General features: G+C 45.2%; 8 protein-coding genes across 11 annotated transcripts; 3 read left to right on the forward strand and 5 right to left on the reverse strand.

Moving 5' to 3' along the window:
* The first annotated feature begins 127 nt into the window (after positions 1-127).
* Positions 128-1,864, forward strand: LOC6615290 (F-actin-capping protein subunit alpha). The gene is made up of 3 exons (XM_002039658.2): positions 128-609; positions 730-899; positions 966-1,864. The coding sequence occupies exons 1-3, from the start codon at positions 369-371 to the stop codon at positions 1,413-1,415; spliced, it is 861 nt and encodes a 286-aa protein (XP_002039694.1). The 5' UTR covers positions 128-368; the 3' UTR covers positions 1,416-1,864.
* On the reverse strand, positions 1,546-2,890 carry LOC6615291. The gene is made up of 2 exons (XM_002039659.2): positions 2,533-2,890; positions 1,546-2,475 (listed from the first exon to the last, which is right to left on the reverse strand). Exons 1-2 carry the CDS (start codon positions 2,819-2,821, stop codon positions 2,252-2,254), a joined length of 513 nt encoding a protein of 170 aa, XP_002039695.1. The 5' UTR covers positions 2,822-2,890; the 3' UTR covers positions 1,546-2,251.
* Positions 2,891-3,140: 250 nt separating this feature from the next.
* LOC6615292 (39S ribosomal protein L54, mitochondrial) lies at positions 3,141-3,949 on the forward strand. The gene is made up of 3 exons (XM_002039660.2): positions 3,141-3,356; positions 3,414-3,547; positions 3,609-3,949. Exons 1-3 carry the CDS (start codon positions 3,254-3,256, stop codon positions 3,768-3,770), a joined length of 399 nt encoding a protein of 132 aa, XP_002039696.1. The 5' UTR covers positions 3,141-3,253; the 3' UTR covers positions 3,771-3,949.
* A 30-nt stretch (positions 3,950-3,979) lies between these two features.
* On the forward strand, positions 3,980-5,562 carry LOC6615293 (chitinase-3-like protein 1). Its single transcript, XM_032715841.1, has 3 exons — positions 3,980-4,077; positions 4,138-4,594; positions 4,653-5,562. Exons 1-3 carry the CDS (start codon positions 3,993-3,995, stop codon positions 5,539-5,541), a joined length of 1,431 nt encoding a protein of 476 aa, XP_032571732.1. The 5' UTR covers positions 3,980-3,992; the 3' UTR covers positions 5,542-5,562.
* LOC6615294 (endochitinase) lies at positions 5,526-7,598 on the reverse strand. 4 transcript variants are annotated; one of them, XM_032715842.1, is made up of 5 exons: positions 7,530-7,598; positions 7,104-7,196; positions 6,875-7,051; positions 6,550-6,817; positions 5,526-6,491 (listed from the first exon to the last, which is right to left on the reverse strand). In XM_032715842.1, the coding sequence occupies exons 2-5, from the start codon at positions 7,168-7,170 to the stop codon at positions 5,591-5,593; spliced, it is 1,413 nt and encodes a 470-aa protein (XP_032571733.1). In that variant the 5' UTR covers positions 7,171-7,196; positions 7,530-7,598; the 3' UTR covers positions 5,526-5,590. The 4 variants fall into 4 exon arrangements, with proteins under 4 accessions (XP_032571733.1, XP_032571734.1, XP_002039698.1 ...); XM_032715843.1 differs by having other exon boundaries at positions 7,499-7,594; XM_002039662.2 differs by lacking the exon at positions 7,530-7,598 and having other exon boundaries at positions 7,104-7,362.
* A 144-nt stretch (positions 7,599-7,742) lies between these two features.
* Positions 7,743-9,769, reverse strand: LOC6615295 (acidic mammalian chitinase). The gene is made up of 4 exons (XM_032715845.1): positions 9,088-9,769; positions 8,763-9,033; positions 8,499-8,707; positions 7,743-8,442 (listed from the first exon to the last, which is right to left on the reverse strand). Exons 1-4 carry the CDS (start codon positions 9,101-9,103, stop codon positions 7,793-7,795), a joined length of 1,146 nt encoding a protein of 381 aa, XP_032571736.1. The 5' UTR covers positions 9,104-9,769; the 3' UTR covers positions 7,743-7,792.
* Positions 9,770-9,867: 98 nt separating this feature from the next.
* Positions 9,868-11,193, reverse strand: LOC6615296 (acidic mammalian chitinase). Its single transcript, XM_002039664.2, has 3 exons — positions 11,085-11,193; positions 10,573-11,014; positions 9,868-10,510 (listed from the first exon to the last, which is right to left on the reverse strand). The coding sequence occupies exons 1-3, from the start codon at positions 11,143-11,145 to the stop codon at positions 9,907-9,909; spliced, it is 1,107 nt and encodes a 368-aa protein (XP_002039700.1). The 5' UTR covers positions 11,146-11,193; the 3' UTR covers positions 9,868-9,906.
* Positions 11,194-12,223: 1,030 nt separating this feature from the next.
* Positions 12,224-14,677, reverse strand: LOC6615297 (C3 and PZP-like alpha-2-macroglobulin domain-containing protein 8). The gene is made up of 3 exons (XM_002039665.2): positions 14,589-14,677; positions 13,259-13,660; positions 12,224-12,922 (listed from the first exon to the last, which is right to left on the reverse strand). The coding sequence occupies exons 1-3, from the start codon at positions 14,596-14,598 to the stop codon at positions 12,444-12,446; spliced, it is 891 nt and encodes a 296-aa protein (XP_002039701.1). The 5' UTR covers positions 14,599-14,677; the 3' UTR covers positions 12,224-12,443.
* Positions 14,678-17,129: the final 2,452 nt, after the last annotated feature.

The following is a 17,129-nucleotide window of genomic DNA, read 5'->3' on the forward strand; positions in this document are numbered from 1 at the left end:
AAATTCTTAAACATGCAATTCAAGTAACGCGCCAAAAGTTTTGCCATTCACCCGTCGGATTATGGAGCAGTGTAGACCGACCATAAATACGGTGAATCGCATACGGTACAGGTACACAAATATTTCCCATCCCTAGCAAAGAGTGAGAAAAAAAGTGAATCGAATCGTCATCGTCTTGGCCCATTAATTGCGGAGAAAAAAGATTGCAGCGCCGAAAAAACGGTCAAGGAAGAGTTCCAGCGACACCGCAACGTACAACCACTCCACAAGAAGATCCCGTCGAGAGGTAGAACCCTAGGAACCGGAGGGGAAACCAGACCAAACCAAACAACCGCCCAGCCCCGATTTCGTGAATCACCAGTGGAACTATGGAGCAGACCCCGATCACCGATGCGGAGAAGGTGCGCATCGTATCGGACTTCATCCTACATGCGCCTCCCGGCGAGTTCAACGAAGTATTCAACGATGTGCGGGAGCTCCTCAAGAATGACACTCTGCTAAAGGATGGGGCTAGCCACGCCTTCGCCCAATACAACAAGGACCAGCTGACTCCGGTTCGCATCGAGGGCACCGATCATAACGCCATCATATCGGAACACAACGATCTGGGTGAGTTGAGTTCCATCAATGCCCTTAAGTGGACAAAGCCTACCATATGAGTCACCTACACACATTGTTTGGCTTTCGGTCGATATCTTGAGCCCCCACTGATAAGCAATTGCATTCCAGGAAACGGTCGCTTCTACGACCCGCGCACAAAGCAAGCCTTCAAATACGACCACCTCCGGAAAGAGGCTTCCGACTACCAGGACGTGGAGGCAGATGCCACTGCGGAGCCCTGGAGGGCGGCCCTCGACCTGGAGACGCTCGCCTACACTGCCAGTCATTATAGACACGGGGTAAGTTGAATGAATGAATGAGAAACGCTCTTTTGCTTACAATAACCTGGACATTTATCTTTACAGGTCAGCTCTGTGTTTGGGAAGGCGCAGGGCAACCAGATCACCCTGACCATTTGCATCGAAGACCATCAGTTCCAGCCGAAGAACTACTGGAATGGCCGATGGCGCTCCCAGTGGCACGTCACCTTCCAGGCGGGCAGCGGAACCGCCGAGCTGAAGGGTGTGCTCAAGGTGCAGGTGCACTACTACGAGGACGGCAACGTGCAGCTGGTGTCCTCGAAGGAGTGCCGCGAAAGCGTGGTGGTCAGCAACGAGCAGCAGGTGGCCAAGGAGGTGATCCGTCTGATCGAGGACGCCGAGAACGAGTACCAGCTGGCCATTTCGGAGAACTATCAGACGATGTCGGACACGACATTCAAGGCAATGCGTCGCCAGTTGCCCATCACCAGGACCAAGATCGACTGGAGCAAAATCGTCTCGTACAGCATTGGCAAGGAACTGAAGACGCAATAAGACCAGGAGGTGCAAGCGGAAGAGGAGCGGACACAGTCGACAAAGCGGCCCAACAGTCTTCCACTTGCCATGGCCAAGCGAGCATAGGAACCGATCACCAGCATTAACACCACAGCATCCGAAACGAAGTAGCAGGAATACGAGATACGAGGGCGGGCAGGTGCAGGTGCCTGCGGAAAAAGGAAATGTCTGTAATTGGCTATATACATACGAACATATACCTACTTATATATATATACGGCCTGTATTTATACTGTGTTATACAACGACGAAAGTGCGTATACATAACTACATATATCGAGTACGATCGGAAACGATTTGATTGCAAGGATTTGGATGACTTTAGCCTGACGGTGAACGATGCACTGCCGCCTCGTCTGCGTCACGATCGCCACCAATTGTCGCCTTTATCGTTTAAGAAGAGCATTAAACGCGGATTTTATCATGTCCTCTGACCTATGTATTATTCTAATTTTAAACGAATCAAGCTCGAGATCTGCGCTCTCGATGAGCCAGTCAATTCTTCGTTTCTCTGAAGATCAACCAGCCGACTCTCGACTATTTTAAGTGGTATCATTAGGAGCACTCATTCAAGTTTTCCGCTTTCCCGATTGTTCACCAACCAACCACCACCTAGTATGAGCATGAATATTAACTATGCTAATCCACTGATCATTTTTGCCAGCTCTCCATTGACAAACAATAACTAAAGACTTTGATTTTATAAAAACAATAAATTTGTAATTAAAATAACATAACTATAAAACATTTAAGATTGCTTGAATTAGTCAAATTTAAAGAGAATAAACTAATTGAATCGGACATTCGGATTGTCGTCACTTTGAATGTGTTTCTGGTTGCTGATCGGATTCGGATAGAATAACATTGGAGTCAACTTGCTTGGCAGGTAGTTTGGTTATACTCTCGGGCAGATCGAAGGTTAGTTCCTCGGATTTTTTGAGCAAAAATCGTTTCTCTGGGTTGAGTTTTGTTTCCAGTTCCAGTCGGTCGATCAGCCAGCCTCTATCCGGCTGATTGGACGCCCAAAAGTATAAAGTTCCTGCAAATAGAAGGTTGGTAAACGCCAAAGATCTGCTTTTAAAATCGATGGGTCTACCTTTATCCTTGCTGCCCCGCACAGCCACCTCACAACGCGCCTCCTCCGCATTGCAATTGTTGTTGGCGTTGGACAGATCAATGCCTGAGTCCTTGATGGGTTCGCCCAGGAGACCAACTGCTCCTCGATGGCTCCGCAGTGCCTTCAAGGCCAGCTTATAGTACTCTGCGGATTTCACCCGATCCTCCATCTTCCATTTCATGTACATCACAGCAGATATGGAGGCCACCGCACCGTAGACACACATGTTGCCCAGGGTTCGGTTTGATGGAAATGTCAGTCCAACCATCTTTCTTTTTTATTTACAATCTAGCTGCTGTTACTTGTGTAACATACGTTATAGCCGGCGTCGAATTAGAGATGACAGTTGGTCGATGTTATTATGTGAAAAGTCCAAAGTCCACCTCTAAATGTATTTCTATGCAAATTATTGACAGAAAATATAACAACATCATCTATTATAATGTGGTTTTAATGACAATAAAGTCATATCATAAAAAGGCTCATTAAAAGCGGCCTTTTAATTTAAAAACAATTTCGATAGGTTTTTGTTTTGAAAAATCAGCTGACTGGTCGTATACTTACTAACCAGGGCTGCAATGCCACATTTCCAGTTAGATTATACAACAAAACGGACAGTTTTGTAAATATCTATCTGTAATTTATCATTTGTTTTTCAATAAAAGTTACGAAAACGGATTAAATAAAGCACATAGCAGACATGACCAGCCTAACCGCAGTTTTCCAGATGGCAAGGCAGCGATTGATAGCCCCAGCGATAGGAAACTGGGCACGTTTTTATGCCGCCAAACCGGTGGCGGCAGGTGAGCCTCCACGTCCAGGTTAAATAGTTAACAACTAATGGTAAATGCATTCCACAGCGGGCAAGAAGAAAAAGCTTGGCAAGCTGGGGCCCATCATGGAGAAGAAAGTCATACCCGTGGAGACGGATGCCAACAAGCTGGTGAACTATGTGTGCGGCAGTAACTACCTGAAAACAGGAGAAGATGTCAAGGTTAGTTTCACTTTTCAATTCCTTTTGTATACTCTTCTGTATGAGTGTCCTTGCTGAATAGATAAAACCGGATGCGGAGTACCCCGACTGGCTGTGGACGCTGAATACGGAACGCATCATTCCGCTGGATGAACTGGAACCCGACTCCAAGCAGTACTGGCGCCGCCTGCGGAAACTGGCCTTGCGGCGCAACAATCAGCTGTCCAAGCTAAAGAAGTTCTAGAACCCATAGCCCTAGGCGTTATCGTTGATTTTGGAGACACAGCCGACCCTCACAGCGGCCCATGTTGTTTGCGATGCTCTCCTGAGCAACAAGTGTGCAAACACCATGTTATTTTGCTAAAAGCGAACTGCAAATACATTTATTACACCGTCTTATCATAAAATTGAGGCGCTATAAAAGTCATGGAGTTGCGAGGAGTGTTCATTTAGTGGTGGTCAAGCAATGTGGAGCGGATCTGGTTTAGTTAAGCTGCTCCTCGGGGTAATCCTGATGGCAGCATCATCTTCTGCACAAGGCAACTTATCAAGTATGTAACAGTATAACAGATGGCCATTTCTCCCGGACTATCAGTGAAATCACATTGCAGAGAACGTTGTCTGCTACCAGGGCACTTGGTCCGTTTATCGACCTGGTCTGGGCAAGTTCGGTGTGGAGGATATTGATCCCTTTTTGTGCACTCACCTTATCTACGCCTTCCTGGGCATCGAGGAGACGGGCCAGCTTCGGGTGATCGACGCCTATCTGGATCTTGAGGAGAATAGTGGACGCGGAAATATCAAGAGTTTTAATGCCCTCAAGCTAAAGAATCCCGTGTTGAAGACGCTCGTGGCCGTGGGTGGTTGGAACGAGGGCTCCAAGCGATTCTCATTGGTGGCCCGTGATCCCTCGAAGCGTGAAAAGTTCGTGGATGATGTGGTCAGGTTTCTGCAGCGCCATGGTTTCGATGGCCTAGATCTGGATTGGGAGTATCCTGGCCAGCGTCACAGTCTGGATAACGAAGATCGCTCGAACTATGTTACCTTTTTGAAGGAGTTGAAGGAGGGGTAAGATATAAAGGAGTTGTATGTGCTGCCCATTTTCTGACCCTTAACGCCTTCTCAGCTTGGAACCCTTTGGTTTCCTACTCAGCGCTGCCGTGGGCTCTGCACAATTCTCCGCCGAAATATCGTACGACATTCCGGCTGTTGTTCCGTATCTGGACCTCATTAATGTGATGGCCTACGATCTTCACGGACCGTGGGACCAGGTGGTGGGCATCAATGCTCCACTGTACGCTGCTGAAAGGGATGCTAGTGACTCTACCGGACGGCAACAGCAGCTGAATGTGGACGCCGTGGTTAAGTATTGGCTGAAAGCAGGTGCTCCGGCTGAAAAACTGATTCTAGGAGTTCCTTTCTACGGGCGCTCGTTCACGTTAGCGACCGCCGATGGCAATCAGCCAGGAGCGCCTCATATCGGCAAGGGAATTGCCGGAAACTACTCCCGCGAGCCGGGGGTCCTGGGTTACAACGAACTCTGTGAGATGATGGAGCAGGAGGAGTGGACACAGAAATGGGAGGCCACACAGCAGGTGCCTTACGCCTACAGACAACGCCAGTGGGTGGGCTACGAGGACCCACGTAGCTTGGCCCTCAAGGCGCAGTATGTGATGGACAACTACCTGGGTGGCATAATGATCTGGTCGCTGGAATCGGATGACTTCCGCGGTACCTGTGGTCAGCAGCCCTATCCCCTGCTGCACGAAATCAACCGTGTGCTCTTCGGCGGCAATACACCATCTGGTCTGACCACCGAATCGAACAAGGAAACGTCCAGTGAAGGATTCAATTGTCCAGCTGACACGCCTGCAGGATATGTTCGTGATCCGGAAAACTGCTCCAAGTTCTACTACTGCAGTGGCGGCAAGACCCACAACTTTGATTGTCCCAGTGGACTTAACTTTGACCTTAGCACCAACAGTTGTAACTACTCAGGATCAGTAAAGTGTTAGATTTTATTTGGCCAGACAAAAGTCACGGGGTTTGTCTATTTTTATGGACCTACTCCACGATCTTTAGGTTTAGTGGCATGTTGTCGGAGTTGTAAACGGGCATTCCCGGTCTCCAAATGACAAAGTTCTCATCACACTTGACCTCAGCGGCTGGGCGGCACATGACCTGGCTCTCGTCGAAGTACTGACCCTCGAGGCACTCGTAATAGATCCTCTCTCCATCGCGGCACTCATGGTACAATCGGCAATCCCAACCATCGCGGCTAAAGCCATCATGTGGGCACAGTCCGGAGGCTTCTGTGGTCGGCTTCTCGGTTGTGAGGGCGTTCTTGTCGCCCAGGGCGGAGAAGATCACACGGAGCAATCCATGCTGCTCGCCACACCTGCCCCGGAAATCGTCTACGTCAATGGTCCAGGCCATGGCACCACCCAGCTTGTGCTTCTGCAACAGATGCATCTTGGCCCAGATGCTCCGCGGGTTCTCGTAGCTTACCCACTGATCACCCCTTATGGCATAGGGCACCTTGGCCAGCTGGTCAAACTTCCTGCTCCATTTGGACTGCTGCACGCACCACTCGTTGTAGGTCATGAAGCCGGGACGGTGGGATAGCTTAGTCGGTCTGCCGGCTCCTTTGCAGGCGGATCCCACTGTCGATTGATTTCTATCCATGGTGAAGGAGCGCACGAATAGCGGAATGCCCAAGATAAGCTTCTCTGGCGCTCCTCCATTTCGTTTCCAATGCATAATGGAATCGGTCACGCTGTCTTCGTATCCCACAAGAGGAGCATTGTAAGTCAAGCGCAGGCGGTACGGATCCTGTTCGTCGTGCAGCATCAGGTGGATAAAGTCCGAGTTCTTTACTATATCGGGGATATTGTAGCTTTCCAGGATGCGCTTGTTTGTTCGTCCCAGCACAGCCACCATTAAAATTAGCTGGTTCTTTCGAAAGCTATCGCAAAAGGGGAAGCACTTAGTAGATGTCTTAGTGAACCCCTGGAAGGACTTACATTAATCCCAGCTCCTCCAGCAGAATCACAAAGTTCTGACGATCCTCTGGGTGACCGCCCAGCAGTGTGGGATAGCGCCAATCGATCTGGACGCCATCGAATCCCCACTTGAACATGAACTCCAACATAGAGCTATAGAAATTGTCCCGCTTCTTCGGAGAGGCCACCATGCGGGAAAACGCGCTGGAATCCTCCTCCCAACCACCGATGGTAAACATTACCTTCCTAATGCTATCCCACTTCATGGTCTTAACGCTGCTCAGCTTGTCTATTAAATAGGAGTTATTGATATGAAATCACGTATTTATTTAAATAAAATGCTTACCCTTCTCCAGTAGCAGAATCTTGTCAGTGATCCTCAGTTCACCACTATCCTCATCCACACCTACTCCAGAACCAAGGACCAAGTGGGTGCACAGTCTGGAGTCCAAGTGCCACTCAAAGAATTGACTGCGTCCTTTGTAGTAGTAGGAGCCCAAATCATATTGACAAAACACATTATCTGCAGATATTTTTGTAAAATATTCGAAGTAATAGTTTTAGAATCTACTTACACTCTTTTGCTATACAACCGCATATGAGAAATATCATTATGATAAAGACATAATGAAAAGAAATCATGGCGTAAGTTAACCTAACGCTTTAAACTGAAAATTTATATAATTTTTTTCTAATTGTAGATTAATTAATATGGTCAAGTAAGTTAAAATAATGTTTAAATTTGTTTTCGGACCAGTAAAAGTGTTTTGAGTTGCGTGTTTTTTCACACGGAGTGTTATTTATAAAACATATATCTAGACTAAAAACGCATAGCTAACTGAATATTTATAATCCTGTCGTATACTTAATGAACTTTCGCTTTAAAAAGATAATAAATATATGGCGTTCTTTTAGTTCCTTTGTCATGGCCATAAGTGCACATTGTGATAAACAAAACACGTTAACTCGCCTGTGTTTTCATTAATATGGTTTCTTGTTACCAATGCTTTATCATTATTTCAATATTGAATTTGAATCATATGCACTTGCTTCACGGCGTGTATTTCATGATTTTCCCCGAGTGACTAACTTCTTTAATGTAAATGTTAGTATTTCAGGAATCTAAATCTAATCGCCATACTGGTAGCCATAAATATGCATTAATAATATACAATTCGCTGTGAGGACCACTTGAAAAATAAATGATTTCTTGTTTAATTGCCATGTTTGTTTATTTTCATATGCTATTCATTTAATCGACATTTTATGGCCAGTCGCAATTGTTGGTACTGGTATTGAAGCACAGCCCTGCTCCGCATTGGAAGTCGAAACGGACGCCACCGATGCACTGGTAGAACTTATTGCAGTTGCCTTCCACAACAAAGAAACCATCTAGGCCACACCCGTTGCCACCGCTTCCACCACCGGGAGTGGAAGCCGTAGTGGGTGCCGGAGTGGGAGCAGAAGTTGGAGAGGGAGTAACACTTCCTCCTCCGCCGCCTCCACCTCCTCCATTCACTTCCCTGCCCAGAGCACGGTTCATGGTCTTCAGCAGGGGATAGGACTCGCCGCACAGACCACGGAAATCATCCGTCTCAATGGACCACATCATAGCACCACCCAGATTGCGGGACTCGACCAGCTGCATCTTCAGCTGGATGCTTTCGGGATTGTCATAGCCGATCCACTGATCACCCTGGAAGGCATATGGAGCACCGTTCTCCTGATCGAACACGGTTTGCCAGTTGTTCAGGCAGATCTCGTGGTAGCCCAGGAATCCGTTCTCCCGCGTGTAGACGCCAGCAGATCCGGGACCAATGCACGCAGCTCCGGGCCAGTTCTGTGAGCTATCGGACATCTGGTAGCTGTGTCCGTAGAAGCCAATGCCCAGAATAAGCTTCTCAGCGGGCGCACCTAGGTAGGCATGATTCATTAGTTTAATAACTAGATTCCGAGAGTGGTTAACTCACCATGAGAAAGCCAATAGTCAATGGATTCGGCGACCTCGGGCAGAGGAGCGTTCAATCCCAGATAGCCATCCAGAGCCATGTGGAAGTCGTAAGTCATGACGTTAATGAAAGTCAAGTGCTGCGAAATGGCCGGAATGTCGTATGAGATGCTGGCTGATTTCTCGGAGGCACCGACAGCAATACCCAGCTCCAAACCATATTGATCGTAGCTGTCGAGGATTAATACATGTCATTAAGTTGCAAGAAATTATGGAATCCACCTACGTCTCCTTAATCTCGCGCAGCAGAGTAACGAAGTTCTCGCGATCCGCTTCACTGCCTCCGCGCTGTCCAGGGTACTCCCAATCCAAATCCAAGCCATCAAAGCCGTACTGCTGAATGAAAGCCAGGGAAGTGAAGACGAAGGTGGCACGCTTGGCAGGATCGGCGGCCATGGCCGAGTATTTGGTGGAACCTTCATTCCAGCCGCCAACCACCGCCAAAAACTTGAGGTTCGGGTTGCGCTGCTTCAGAGCAATCGTCTGGCTTATAAAGCCTGTGTGGAAATACCACTTCATTAACCTTTCCTCCCTTCAAAGACATAGCTTACCCAGTCCATCGTCCATGTCCAGCCAGGTGTCCAGGGACTTGAATTCGCCGGCATCGCTGATTCCGAAGAAGGTGTAGCTGATGTGGGTGCACAGGGAGGGATCGATATCCGAGGGTGTGAACTTTCCATCTCAATTTCAATTTATTGCCTCAATTTTAAGTGCATCTTGAGATTTGCAAAATGCCAATCGTTTCGTACCACACTCGAAGAAACATTTTATCATCGTCCTGGAATGTGACTCAAACTGTTGCTAGCTACTCATTCAGGCACTTCGTGTAGAGTAAATTAAATAAATACACTTGTATTCAACAAAAAAAGCATGATTTATACATTTAACTAGAAATTTAGAACTACTGACATCACAGGAAAATATAACGAACTGTGTAGAATACAATATTTGAGAACTTTTACATCCATATGATGCTAAATGAAACATATTGTTGTAAAGTTGTATATATCAGGCCAAATCATAACTAAATAAGATATAATCTACGACTAAACATAAATAATTAGCTTACACATGTAATCAATAAATACATTTTTTATTCTCATTCCAGGGGATAAAGATTTCTAGGGATTCTGGAACAGAATACTAAATCCCGAGAAATGATTTTCATTATTTTGAATTTTTTCGAGATCATTTATAGTTTTTCATAGATATGTCTAATACCAGTTTTAAAGGTTTCCAAACAGATAGATCTCTATTTCCTTAAGACTTCTTGTGAAATAACTCTTAAAACATATCCCAAAGTCACAAAAAGCAGTGTGTTTTTTTTTTTAAATTTTCAAAAATGTATTCTTAACAATTGGATTTCCCTTTTACCAACGCAGCTTCCTGTTGATGGTCTTGAGCAGAGGATAGGTCTCACCGCACAGACCGCGGTAGTCGTCCGTCTCCAGGGACCAGATCATGGCACCGGCCAGACCCTTGGACAGAGCAAAGTCCATCTTGTACTGGACACTGAGCACGTTGTCGAAGCTCACCCACTGGTCGCCGGAGTAGGCGTAGGGAGCAGCATTGCCGTAGTCGAAGATGGTGTGCCAATTGTTCTGGCAGATCTCGTTGTAGCCCAAGTAGCCGGTAGAGCCGGTGTAGGATCCAGCGGCGCCCTCACCGCGGCACGGTGCACCCGGCCAGTTCTGGGAGGAGTCCGACAGCTGGAAGGAGCGTCCGTAAGTGCCCACGCCGAGCACCAGCTTGTTGGCCGGAGCACCCTGGCTCAGCCAGAAGTTGATGGCGTTCTCCACGGCCCACTGGGGGGCATTGAAACCGGTCTGGCCATCGGAGGCCATGGCAAAGTCGTAGGTCATCACGTTGATGAAGTCGACCTGCTGAGCAATGTTGGCGATCTCGTAGGATGCACTGGCCAATGACTCACCGGCGCCCACGGCAATACCCAACTCATAGCCATAGGGAGCGAACCTACAGGACATAAATCACATAAATCTAAAGTACGTTTTAGGAGTGACTCCTCCTCTACTCACGCTTCCTTAATCTCGCGCAGCAGAGTCACAAAGTTGGCACGATCGTTCCAGTTGCCACCACGCTGGTTGGGGTACTCCCAGTCCAGATCGAGACCATCAAAGCCATGGTTGCGCAGCAGGTTCAGGGCGGAGTTGATGAAGTTCTGGCGCTTGTACCAATCGCCGGACATCGAGGAGTACTTGGTGGAGCCCTCGTTCCAGCCGCCGACCACGGCCAGGACCTTCAGGTTGGAGTTCTGGTTCTTCAGGCTGATCGCCTGGTTGATGAAGCCCAGATCGTAATCCAGCCAGGTGTCCAGGGATTGGATCTCACCATTGTCGTTGATTCCGAAAAAGGAGTAACTCAGATGGGTGCACAGACCGGCATCGATGTTGGACACATCGAACTTGCCGTTGCCGCTGCGGTAGTTGGCCCAGGTGCCCCAGTAGCAGTTGACGATGCCTGGATTTTGCCAGGAATACAGATCGATTAACATTTAGGCCAACATCATATTCACCCAGATAATACTTACGTTCAGCACCGATAACCTGGCTAAGGCAGAGGACTGCGAGTAGTGCCAATAACTTTCCCATTGCACGAAATGCTCATTGGTTCTTGTTCCATCGAGGTATTTATACCCTTCCGCACCGATCTTATCAATACCCTTATCTTTAGCAGGTGTGTCGGTTACTCCACTCCACTTGTCGGACAAATTTATTGGGTCTTCGTCTCGTGCTTTGAATTTTAATATTTATACTAGCGACCGGTATCTGTATCTCAAGTACAGATTCATTTTTTGTTTACTATCCCTTAAGTTGTAAATTCTCTCAAGAGGTGCTTCAACATTTACAATTTTGGTAATATTTGGGAAACTTAGGTCATAGAGGTATATTAGGTTTTAATAGAAACATGAATACTTTGTTCTTTAATATTTTTGATCAGATTTTAAGTTGATAAGTATCTTAAGCTTGTGTCCAAACTTTATTTCAAATCAACGAGACCAAAAGTAAAAACTATTATTTTTTTTTGAAGCTGCCAATTGGCAAAAGGGTATTTATGGGTCTGTAAATATGATACTTTTATTATTTTAAAGACATTTCAAAACCAGGTGTTCAAAGAAACATAAAAAGGTTAGTTACTGACCTAAAAACTTCGCATGCTGGTTACTTTAATATAGTTGATAGACCAAACCGACTAAGTTATACCCTTAATTGAAATTTAAATAGGCCAATAAAACAAATAGCTATATAGCAATACGTTCCTTGTACCGCCAACATTTCAACTGACTTTGTTTGTTTAACTATTTTTAGTCGTATGAGTGGTTTATGGGTTCACTGATATTGAGATAAGGAATAGATTTTCATTGAGTGGGAGTAAATTATTTTGAATGGGCTGCTTAAACTAATCTATAGATTTCAGCCATTGCACTCGTCTTAAGATAGTACCACGAGTGATTTCCTTAAAAATAAAGAATGTTTGATACTAATCTCATTGAGTACAAATGGATTAAAAGGTGATTAATGAATGCGATAAAATTGTTAGATTCACTAAAACCAAAATGCAACTAATATTAACAACACTATCTACTACAACTTTTTTGAAAAAATTAAAGCGTCTATTTAGCTTATTTAAGATTTATTTCCAAGCTTAACAAATGCAAATAAGTGCCTATTTCAGATATGTTATTTTCTTAAACATATTTAATGTTTATTAACCAATTTCGGTGAACAATGTAATAAACTTTTCGACATAATATAGAGATTCTCCAACTTTTGAGTAGAAATGCACATATAAATAAAATAAAATTTCTGCGACCAGTTTAACTGTAAAGCGCTCAGATTAACTGATTTAAAACGTGTGGTTTCAGTGCGTTGGACATTCGATCCGTGGCTTAGTTGGCCACATAGATCTCGAACTCCTTGTAGGCCAGCTCCTCGCCGCCGTACGGAATGTAGCAGCATCCGTGGGAGGGCTGCACCTTGCCCACAGTGATGGTTCCGTCGTGGGTGGCACGGCCGATGAAGAGCGGCTCGCCCTCGGCGGTCTCTCCGGCGGGCAGGGCGTTGGGCGGGATGTTTCCAACATCCACGGGCACCCACTGGCCGCCGCCGGCGCACAGCACCTCGTATTCAGCGTGGCCGTGCTCACCGCCTCCCCAGGCCACGTAGGTCACTCCGTGGGAGGGATGCAGCTTGCCGGGAATAAGGTCACCCTCATGGCGGGCACGGGCGATGTACAACTGCTCGCTGCTGTCGAATCCTCCCTCGAGGGCGTTTGGTGGCACCTCGCCGTTGGCGGCGGGCACCCAGCATCCTGGTCCGCTTCCAGTGGGAGCGGCGAAGCCCATGACGGGAGCCGATGGAGAGGACTCTGCGGAGAAAAACAGGAATTTGTCAGAAATTCATGAAATTAGGAGCACATCCTATACATATATAATAGACCAATAGATATTTATAGCAAAGATATAGTCTTGGAGAGCAATTAAGTGTTATTGATCAGAAGTACCCATTAGTACCAACTCTACGAGTAGCGGGTACAGTATTACTCGGTATTCAAACTAAAGCATCTGAATTTGCAACAATAGACAATAGATTCCATTGATCAGCTGTAGGACAATAGCTCACTACGATGGGTAAACTAATCAGAGAGGGTAAACACCTGTGCTAGCCGTTTAATAGAAAGGCGTGGAACCGAGTGCAAACTCACCATCAATCAGCCAGGTGCCGCTGGCACCCCATCCCGTGCAGATGCCGACGAAGTTGACCGGAAACAGGCTACCAGCATCGTAGGAAAGGAAGGCGGCGGCGTCTCCTTCGCGGCCGACAGTGATAACGTTGTCGTACCAGCGCACCCAGAAGCCACGGAACTCTCCGGCATCCAGGATGCCCGGAGTGGGCACCTCAGCGACCTCGGGCTTTTGGCGGTCCTTGCGGATCACCGACTTGGTGTTCTCCCATCCTCCCAGGAAGATCTCGAAAATGGGGCCGTTCTCCTCGGGCGCGGGTGTGAGGGCCAAATGAGCATCCTTGGGAGAACGCACCTTGAAGGTAAACACTCCTCCACTGGCGGGGAAGAACTGGTACTCCAACTTATCGGGTGTATTGATTTCTGCAAAAGAGATGGCATATTAGTACAAATTCTCAGAGGCAACTGTACCACTCGGCTACGTTTTTCTGAGGCAACTGTACCCACTACTACTTTGAGAGGTGGGAAGGTTTTGAGGTTTGAATTAACAACCTCAAACATGAGAATGTTGTCATAAAAAATACTTGAACTGGAAAGAATTCGTAGCTATTTTTATGTTTGTTAGGTTTCCACGAAGATATACATATATCAGCATGTTTAGCGTCTGTTTTTGTTTTCTCCTGCTTATTAACGCCATTCGCATGATGTCATTTAGATCGCCATCGGTTCTTCGCAACAAATTGTTCTAGCTAATTCCACTCAAGCTTAATTTCGAGTTCTGAGCTCCGAGCTCTGAGCCGGCTTCACTGCCACTCGAGCGACAAACATTTGCCCAGATATATGCGAGGTTGTGCTATTCGCTTTGAATAGATTACACGAATTGTTTCTCAAGCAGCATTATTTCGCATGACATCATTTTAGGTGCATCTTTCGTCTGACCCCCCGAGGGTCACCCTTGCTGAATTCCTATTGATTATTGGCGGAGTTCAAGGCGAAGACCGGTGACTCATCGCAGATGGTGAACATTTTCGGACACCTTGGGTCGAGAATCAATTCGATGGGTCATAAATTAGGCTAAATAAAGGCAGTCCGAAATGTATAGCATATTGCCGTTAATTGAATCTGGACGATCACAAGGTGAAAGTTGCTTGTATTTTCCACTGGTAAAAAAACAGCATAGATAAAGAATGGGATGTTTCGATTCTAGGAATTGGACGACACAATTTTATTTTGGTCGTGGGCCAAAACTTCGGACGCACATTTCCCTATCTTTAAATTCACCCAATTATCCATTCCATTATCCAACTGCTCAGGGCACTCCACCCACACCAACACCCTCTGGGAAACTCACCGATTGGCATGATTGCTGTTTCAATCAACGATGTTCGCTTACTGAGATTCTGATTCAAACTGCCCCAATGGAGCCCAAATGCCGGCGAGGTAAGCACCGCTAAAAAACCGAGACGGTGAGAGAGTAAAAGCTCCAAGAGCTTTGGCGCTCTCACTTGCAAAGTGGGAGATCGTTGGCCATATAGAAAGTATTTGAACTGTACCATTTCGATAGGTAACTTATTCACATAGCGGTATACTGCACACGCTAAGGCGCTTATCTTTAATTATTTTAAAAACAATTATATTTCTTAAATGTAAATATTTTTGGGAACAAATATAAACTTAATTAGAGGCTGTTAATTTCTAGCTAGTTACAATTATTTTGTACATGGGCACAGTATTACATAATTGTAATTCCTTTTTTAACTTTTTGTTTCTTGGTTCGCCTCGTGGTAAGAGCATTTAAGTTTCGTTATAACTGAAATAGTTTTGTCACCTAGTTTTGCTTAAGAGGTCTATGACTCAGGTTGCCCAAAAGCTGCTGCTTAGTCATCAGAACCATAAGCAAGCTTTTATTGCTAAAATGTTTTTTCTATGGGCATGATAATTTTCGTATCGCTGTGCGAATAAATATTTACTATTTACTATTTACTACTGTATATATACAATTAGTATGCAGGGCACTTAATGATGTGGCCTATTCCAAAAAAGGGAAGGGCCTAGTAAAATCTATTAAATAATGAGCTATAAATTTGTTAAAAGTATTGCTTGATTGGAAAATAATGAATTTTTTGACAACGAAAGATGTGTAAGGTTTACTTGATGTTTCATGTATCTATAAAAATTGATTAACTTTAATTTCAGTTAGGGTACATTCTATTCGATCAACTTGTGATTCGCCTTCGTTTGCCGTTAGTGTCGTCACTTATTTTGTGCCGTCATGTGCCGGTTTTATATTGTGCGGTCACATGGGTATCCAAACCAGGGCATCAAAAGCTACTGCCAATGATTTCACCGCAAGGGTCCAAAATGGTTGGTGCTGACATAATGTGCTAAGGTTATCCATTTGATCATCATTTATTTATTGCGCTGCCGAAATAGATTTAAAAAATGTGCAGTGCAGCATATGGTAGCATACTTTTGGGGTCACCCTCTAATTGAGTGCCAAATGGTAAGACCAATTTTTTTGGCACCACACTTCTTTATCCGTCCTGTGACGGAAGCGGGATTATCTTTCTTTACGTCACCAATGCTTATTTTTTGGCCTCTCAATGTCAGTCGGTTTTCTTTCGTCTCGCCGGTTGGTCGCACTTTTTTTTACATTTATATCGAAACAACGTGCATGCGCAGAAAATCCCCACGAAGTAATATTATCTAAAATAAACAAATTGTTATTTGTGTTCCCAGCTGCCGGTGGCCGTGCCAAATTGTCTTGTGATAAGAGTAGATCAATTGCTCACGCCGTGCAACTTGGTGTATTTATATCGGAGACAGCTGAACACACACAGCCAAAAATATATAAACATACATACATACATACTTTGCACGACGACAGACGAGTAAACAAACAATGCACTTCTTATGAAAGGACGCCATTTGTTATCAACATTGGCGTAGTACTAGATCATTTTACAAAGAGGGAGTGAGGTAACACTCGGGTTGTTCGGATCAGTTAAGTGAAAGCAAGAAGAATGGGTGGGTTATTAAAGATTTAAAGGATCTAGAGAAAACATTTTTGTAGCCTTCGTTTGTAATGAGTCAGACGTCTGAAGTTCAACCTTAAAAATGTGATGTACAAAAAGTAGCGCATGACGTGAAAATATTTCATCATTTATATCTAATCTTTCAGATAACTTTTCAGCAGAATGCACTTTTCCCATTGACGAGCCCCCAAATATATACATATTCTGCTCAGATAAGCTGGCGAAACAAGTTAAATCTGTTTACACTTTCCCATTTAGTTTTATTGCTCAGTTTGCATAACACAGTGACCTCTGGAATGCTGGACCATTCAATTAAGAGATATTTTCATTGGTGAAATACATTAACTCGATTCAATTAACATTTCCGCTGGCGGCTTTTGCGACATTTCCAGAGGCAAGTGTAAATCTGGTTGAGTTCACTCAATTGAATCCAATTGGGTCTTAGTACCAGCCCCCCGGATTTTCTCGAAAGTGTCAACAGCCAATTGAGACTTAAGTGGCCTAGGGCAATCAACTTCGCAGTAGCCCGTGTCGAAAAGGACTCATTCTAAGCAGTTTTATGGTGTTATATAATATTTAAAATTTTCAAAGTGGGTTATTTCATTCCTAGACAGACGCCTAACTGTTTATTATGGGTTAAGTATAAAGATCTCATCGTAAACGAAAGGAAAAGTGCATAAATGCGAGCAGAGATAACGTCAGATTGACTTATCGCGTATACGCCCCGTTGAGCCACGTGAAAAATGTCTAGTTCTTATGAAATCTTTCAAGAGGCCCAAAACAAATCAGCTGAAAACATAAAAATAAACCAATATAAACATGCCTATGTGTGTGTGCCTGACGAGCCCCCATACTTA

Source organism: Drosophila sechellia, chromosome 2R, assembly GCF_004382195.2.
Source record: "Drosophila sechellia strain sech25 chromosome 2R, ASM438219v1, whole genome shotgun sequence".
NCBI classification, from domain to species: domain Eukaryota; kingdom Metazoa; phylum Arthropoda; class Insecta; order Diptera; family Drosophilidae; genus Drosophila; species Drosophila sechellia.

Excerpts from the sequence above, each read along its gene's own strand:
- LOC6615290 (XM_002039658.2), top strand. The coding sequence starts at position 369 with ATGGAGCAGACCCCGATCACCGATGCGGAGAAGGTGCGCATCGTATCG. Across the intron at positions 610-729 it reads ATCGGAACACAACGATCTGG|GAAACGGTCGCTTCTACGAC; the intron begins GTGAGTTGAGTT and ends ATTGCATTCCAG. Across the intron at positions 900-965 it reads CCAGTCATTATAGACACGGG|GTCAGCTCTGTGTTTGGGAA; the intron begins GTAAGTTGAATG and ends TTATCTTTACAG.
- LOC6615291 (XM_002039659.2), bottom strand. The coding sequence starts at position 2,821 with ATGGTTGGACTGACATTTCCATCAAACCGAACCCTGGGCAACATGTGT. Across the intron at positions 2,476-2,532 it reads GCGGGGCAGCAAGGATAAAG|GAACTTTATACTTTTGGGCG; the intron begins GTAGACCCATCG and ends TTCTATTTGCAG.
- LOC6615292 (XM_002039660.2), top strand. The coding sequence starts at position 3,254 with ATGACCAGCCTAACCGCAGTTTTCCAGATGGCAAGGCAGCGATTGATA. Across the intron at positions 3,357-3,413 it reads CGCCAAACCGGTGGCGGCAG|CGGGCAAGAAGAAAAAGCTT; the intron begins GTGAGCCTCCAC and ends TGCATTCCACAG. Across the intron at positions 3,548-3,608 it reads AAACAGGAGAAGATGTCAAG|ATAAAACCGGATGCGGAGTA; the intron begins GTTAGTTTCACT and ends CTTGCTGAATAG.
- LOC6615293 (XM_032715841.1), top strand. The coding sequence starts at position 3,993 with ATGTGGAGCGGATCTGGTTTAGTTAAGCTGCTCCTCGGGGTAATCCTG. Across the intron at positions 4,078-4,137 it reads TGCACAAGGCAACTTATCAA|AGAACGTTGTCTGCTACCAG; the intron begins GTATGTAACAGT and ends ATCACATTGCAG. Across the intron at positions 4,595-4,652 it reads TTGAAGGAGTTGAAGGAGGG|CTTGGAACCCTTTGGTTTCC; the intron begins GTAAGATATAAA and ends ACGCCTTCTCAG.
- LOC6615294 (XM_032715842.1), bottom strand. The coding sequence starts at position 7,170 with ATGATTTCTTTTCATTATGTCTTTATCATAATGATATTTCTCATATGC. Across the intron at positions 7,052-7,103 it reads CGGTTGTATAGCAAAAGAGT|ATAATGTGTTTTGTCAATAT; the intron begins GTAAGTAGATTC and ends AAATATCTGCAG. Across the intron at positions 6,492-6,549 it reads CTGGAGGAGCTGGGATTAAT|CTTTCGAAAGAACCAGCTAA; the intron begins GTAAGTCCTTCC and ends CTTTTGCGATAG.
- LOC6615295 (XM_032715845.1), bottom strand. Across the intron at positions 8,708-8,762 it reads CTGCGCGAGATTAAGGAGAC|CTACGATCAATATGGTTTGG; the intron begins GTAGGTGGATTC and ends AATCCTCGACAG. Across the intron at positions 8,443-8,498 it reads TGACTATTGGCTTTCTCATG|GTGCGCCCGCTGAGAAGCTT; the intron begins GTGAGTTAACCA and ends ATGCCTACCTAG.
- LOC6615296 (XM_002039664.2), bottom strand. The coding sequence starts at position 11,145 with ATGGGAAAGTTATTGGCACTACTCGCAGTCCTCTGCCTTAGCCAGGTT. Across the intron at positions 11,015-11,084 it reads CCAGGTTATCGGTGCTGAAC|GCATCGTCAACTGCTACTGG; the intron begins GTAAGTATTATC and ends GGCAAAATCCAG. Across the intron at positions 10,511-10,572 it reads CTGCGCGAGATTAAGGAAGC|GTTCGCTCCCTATGGCTATG; the intron begins GTGAGTAGAGGA and ends TATGTCCTGTAG.
- LOC6615297 (XM_002039665.2), bottom strand. Across the intron at positions 12,923-13,258 it reads CGGCACCTGGCTGATTGATG|AGTCCTCTCCATCGGCTCCC; the intron begins GTGAGTTTGCAC and ends TTTTCTCCGCAG.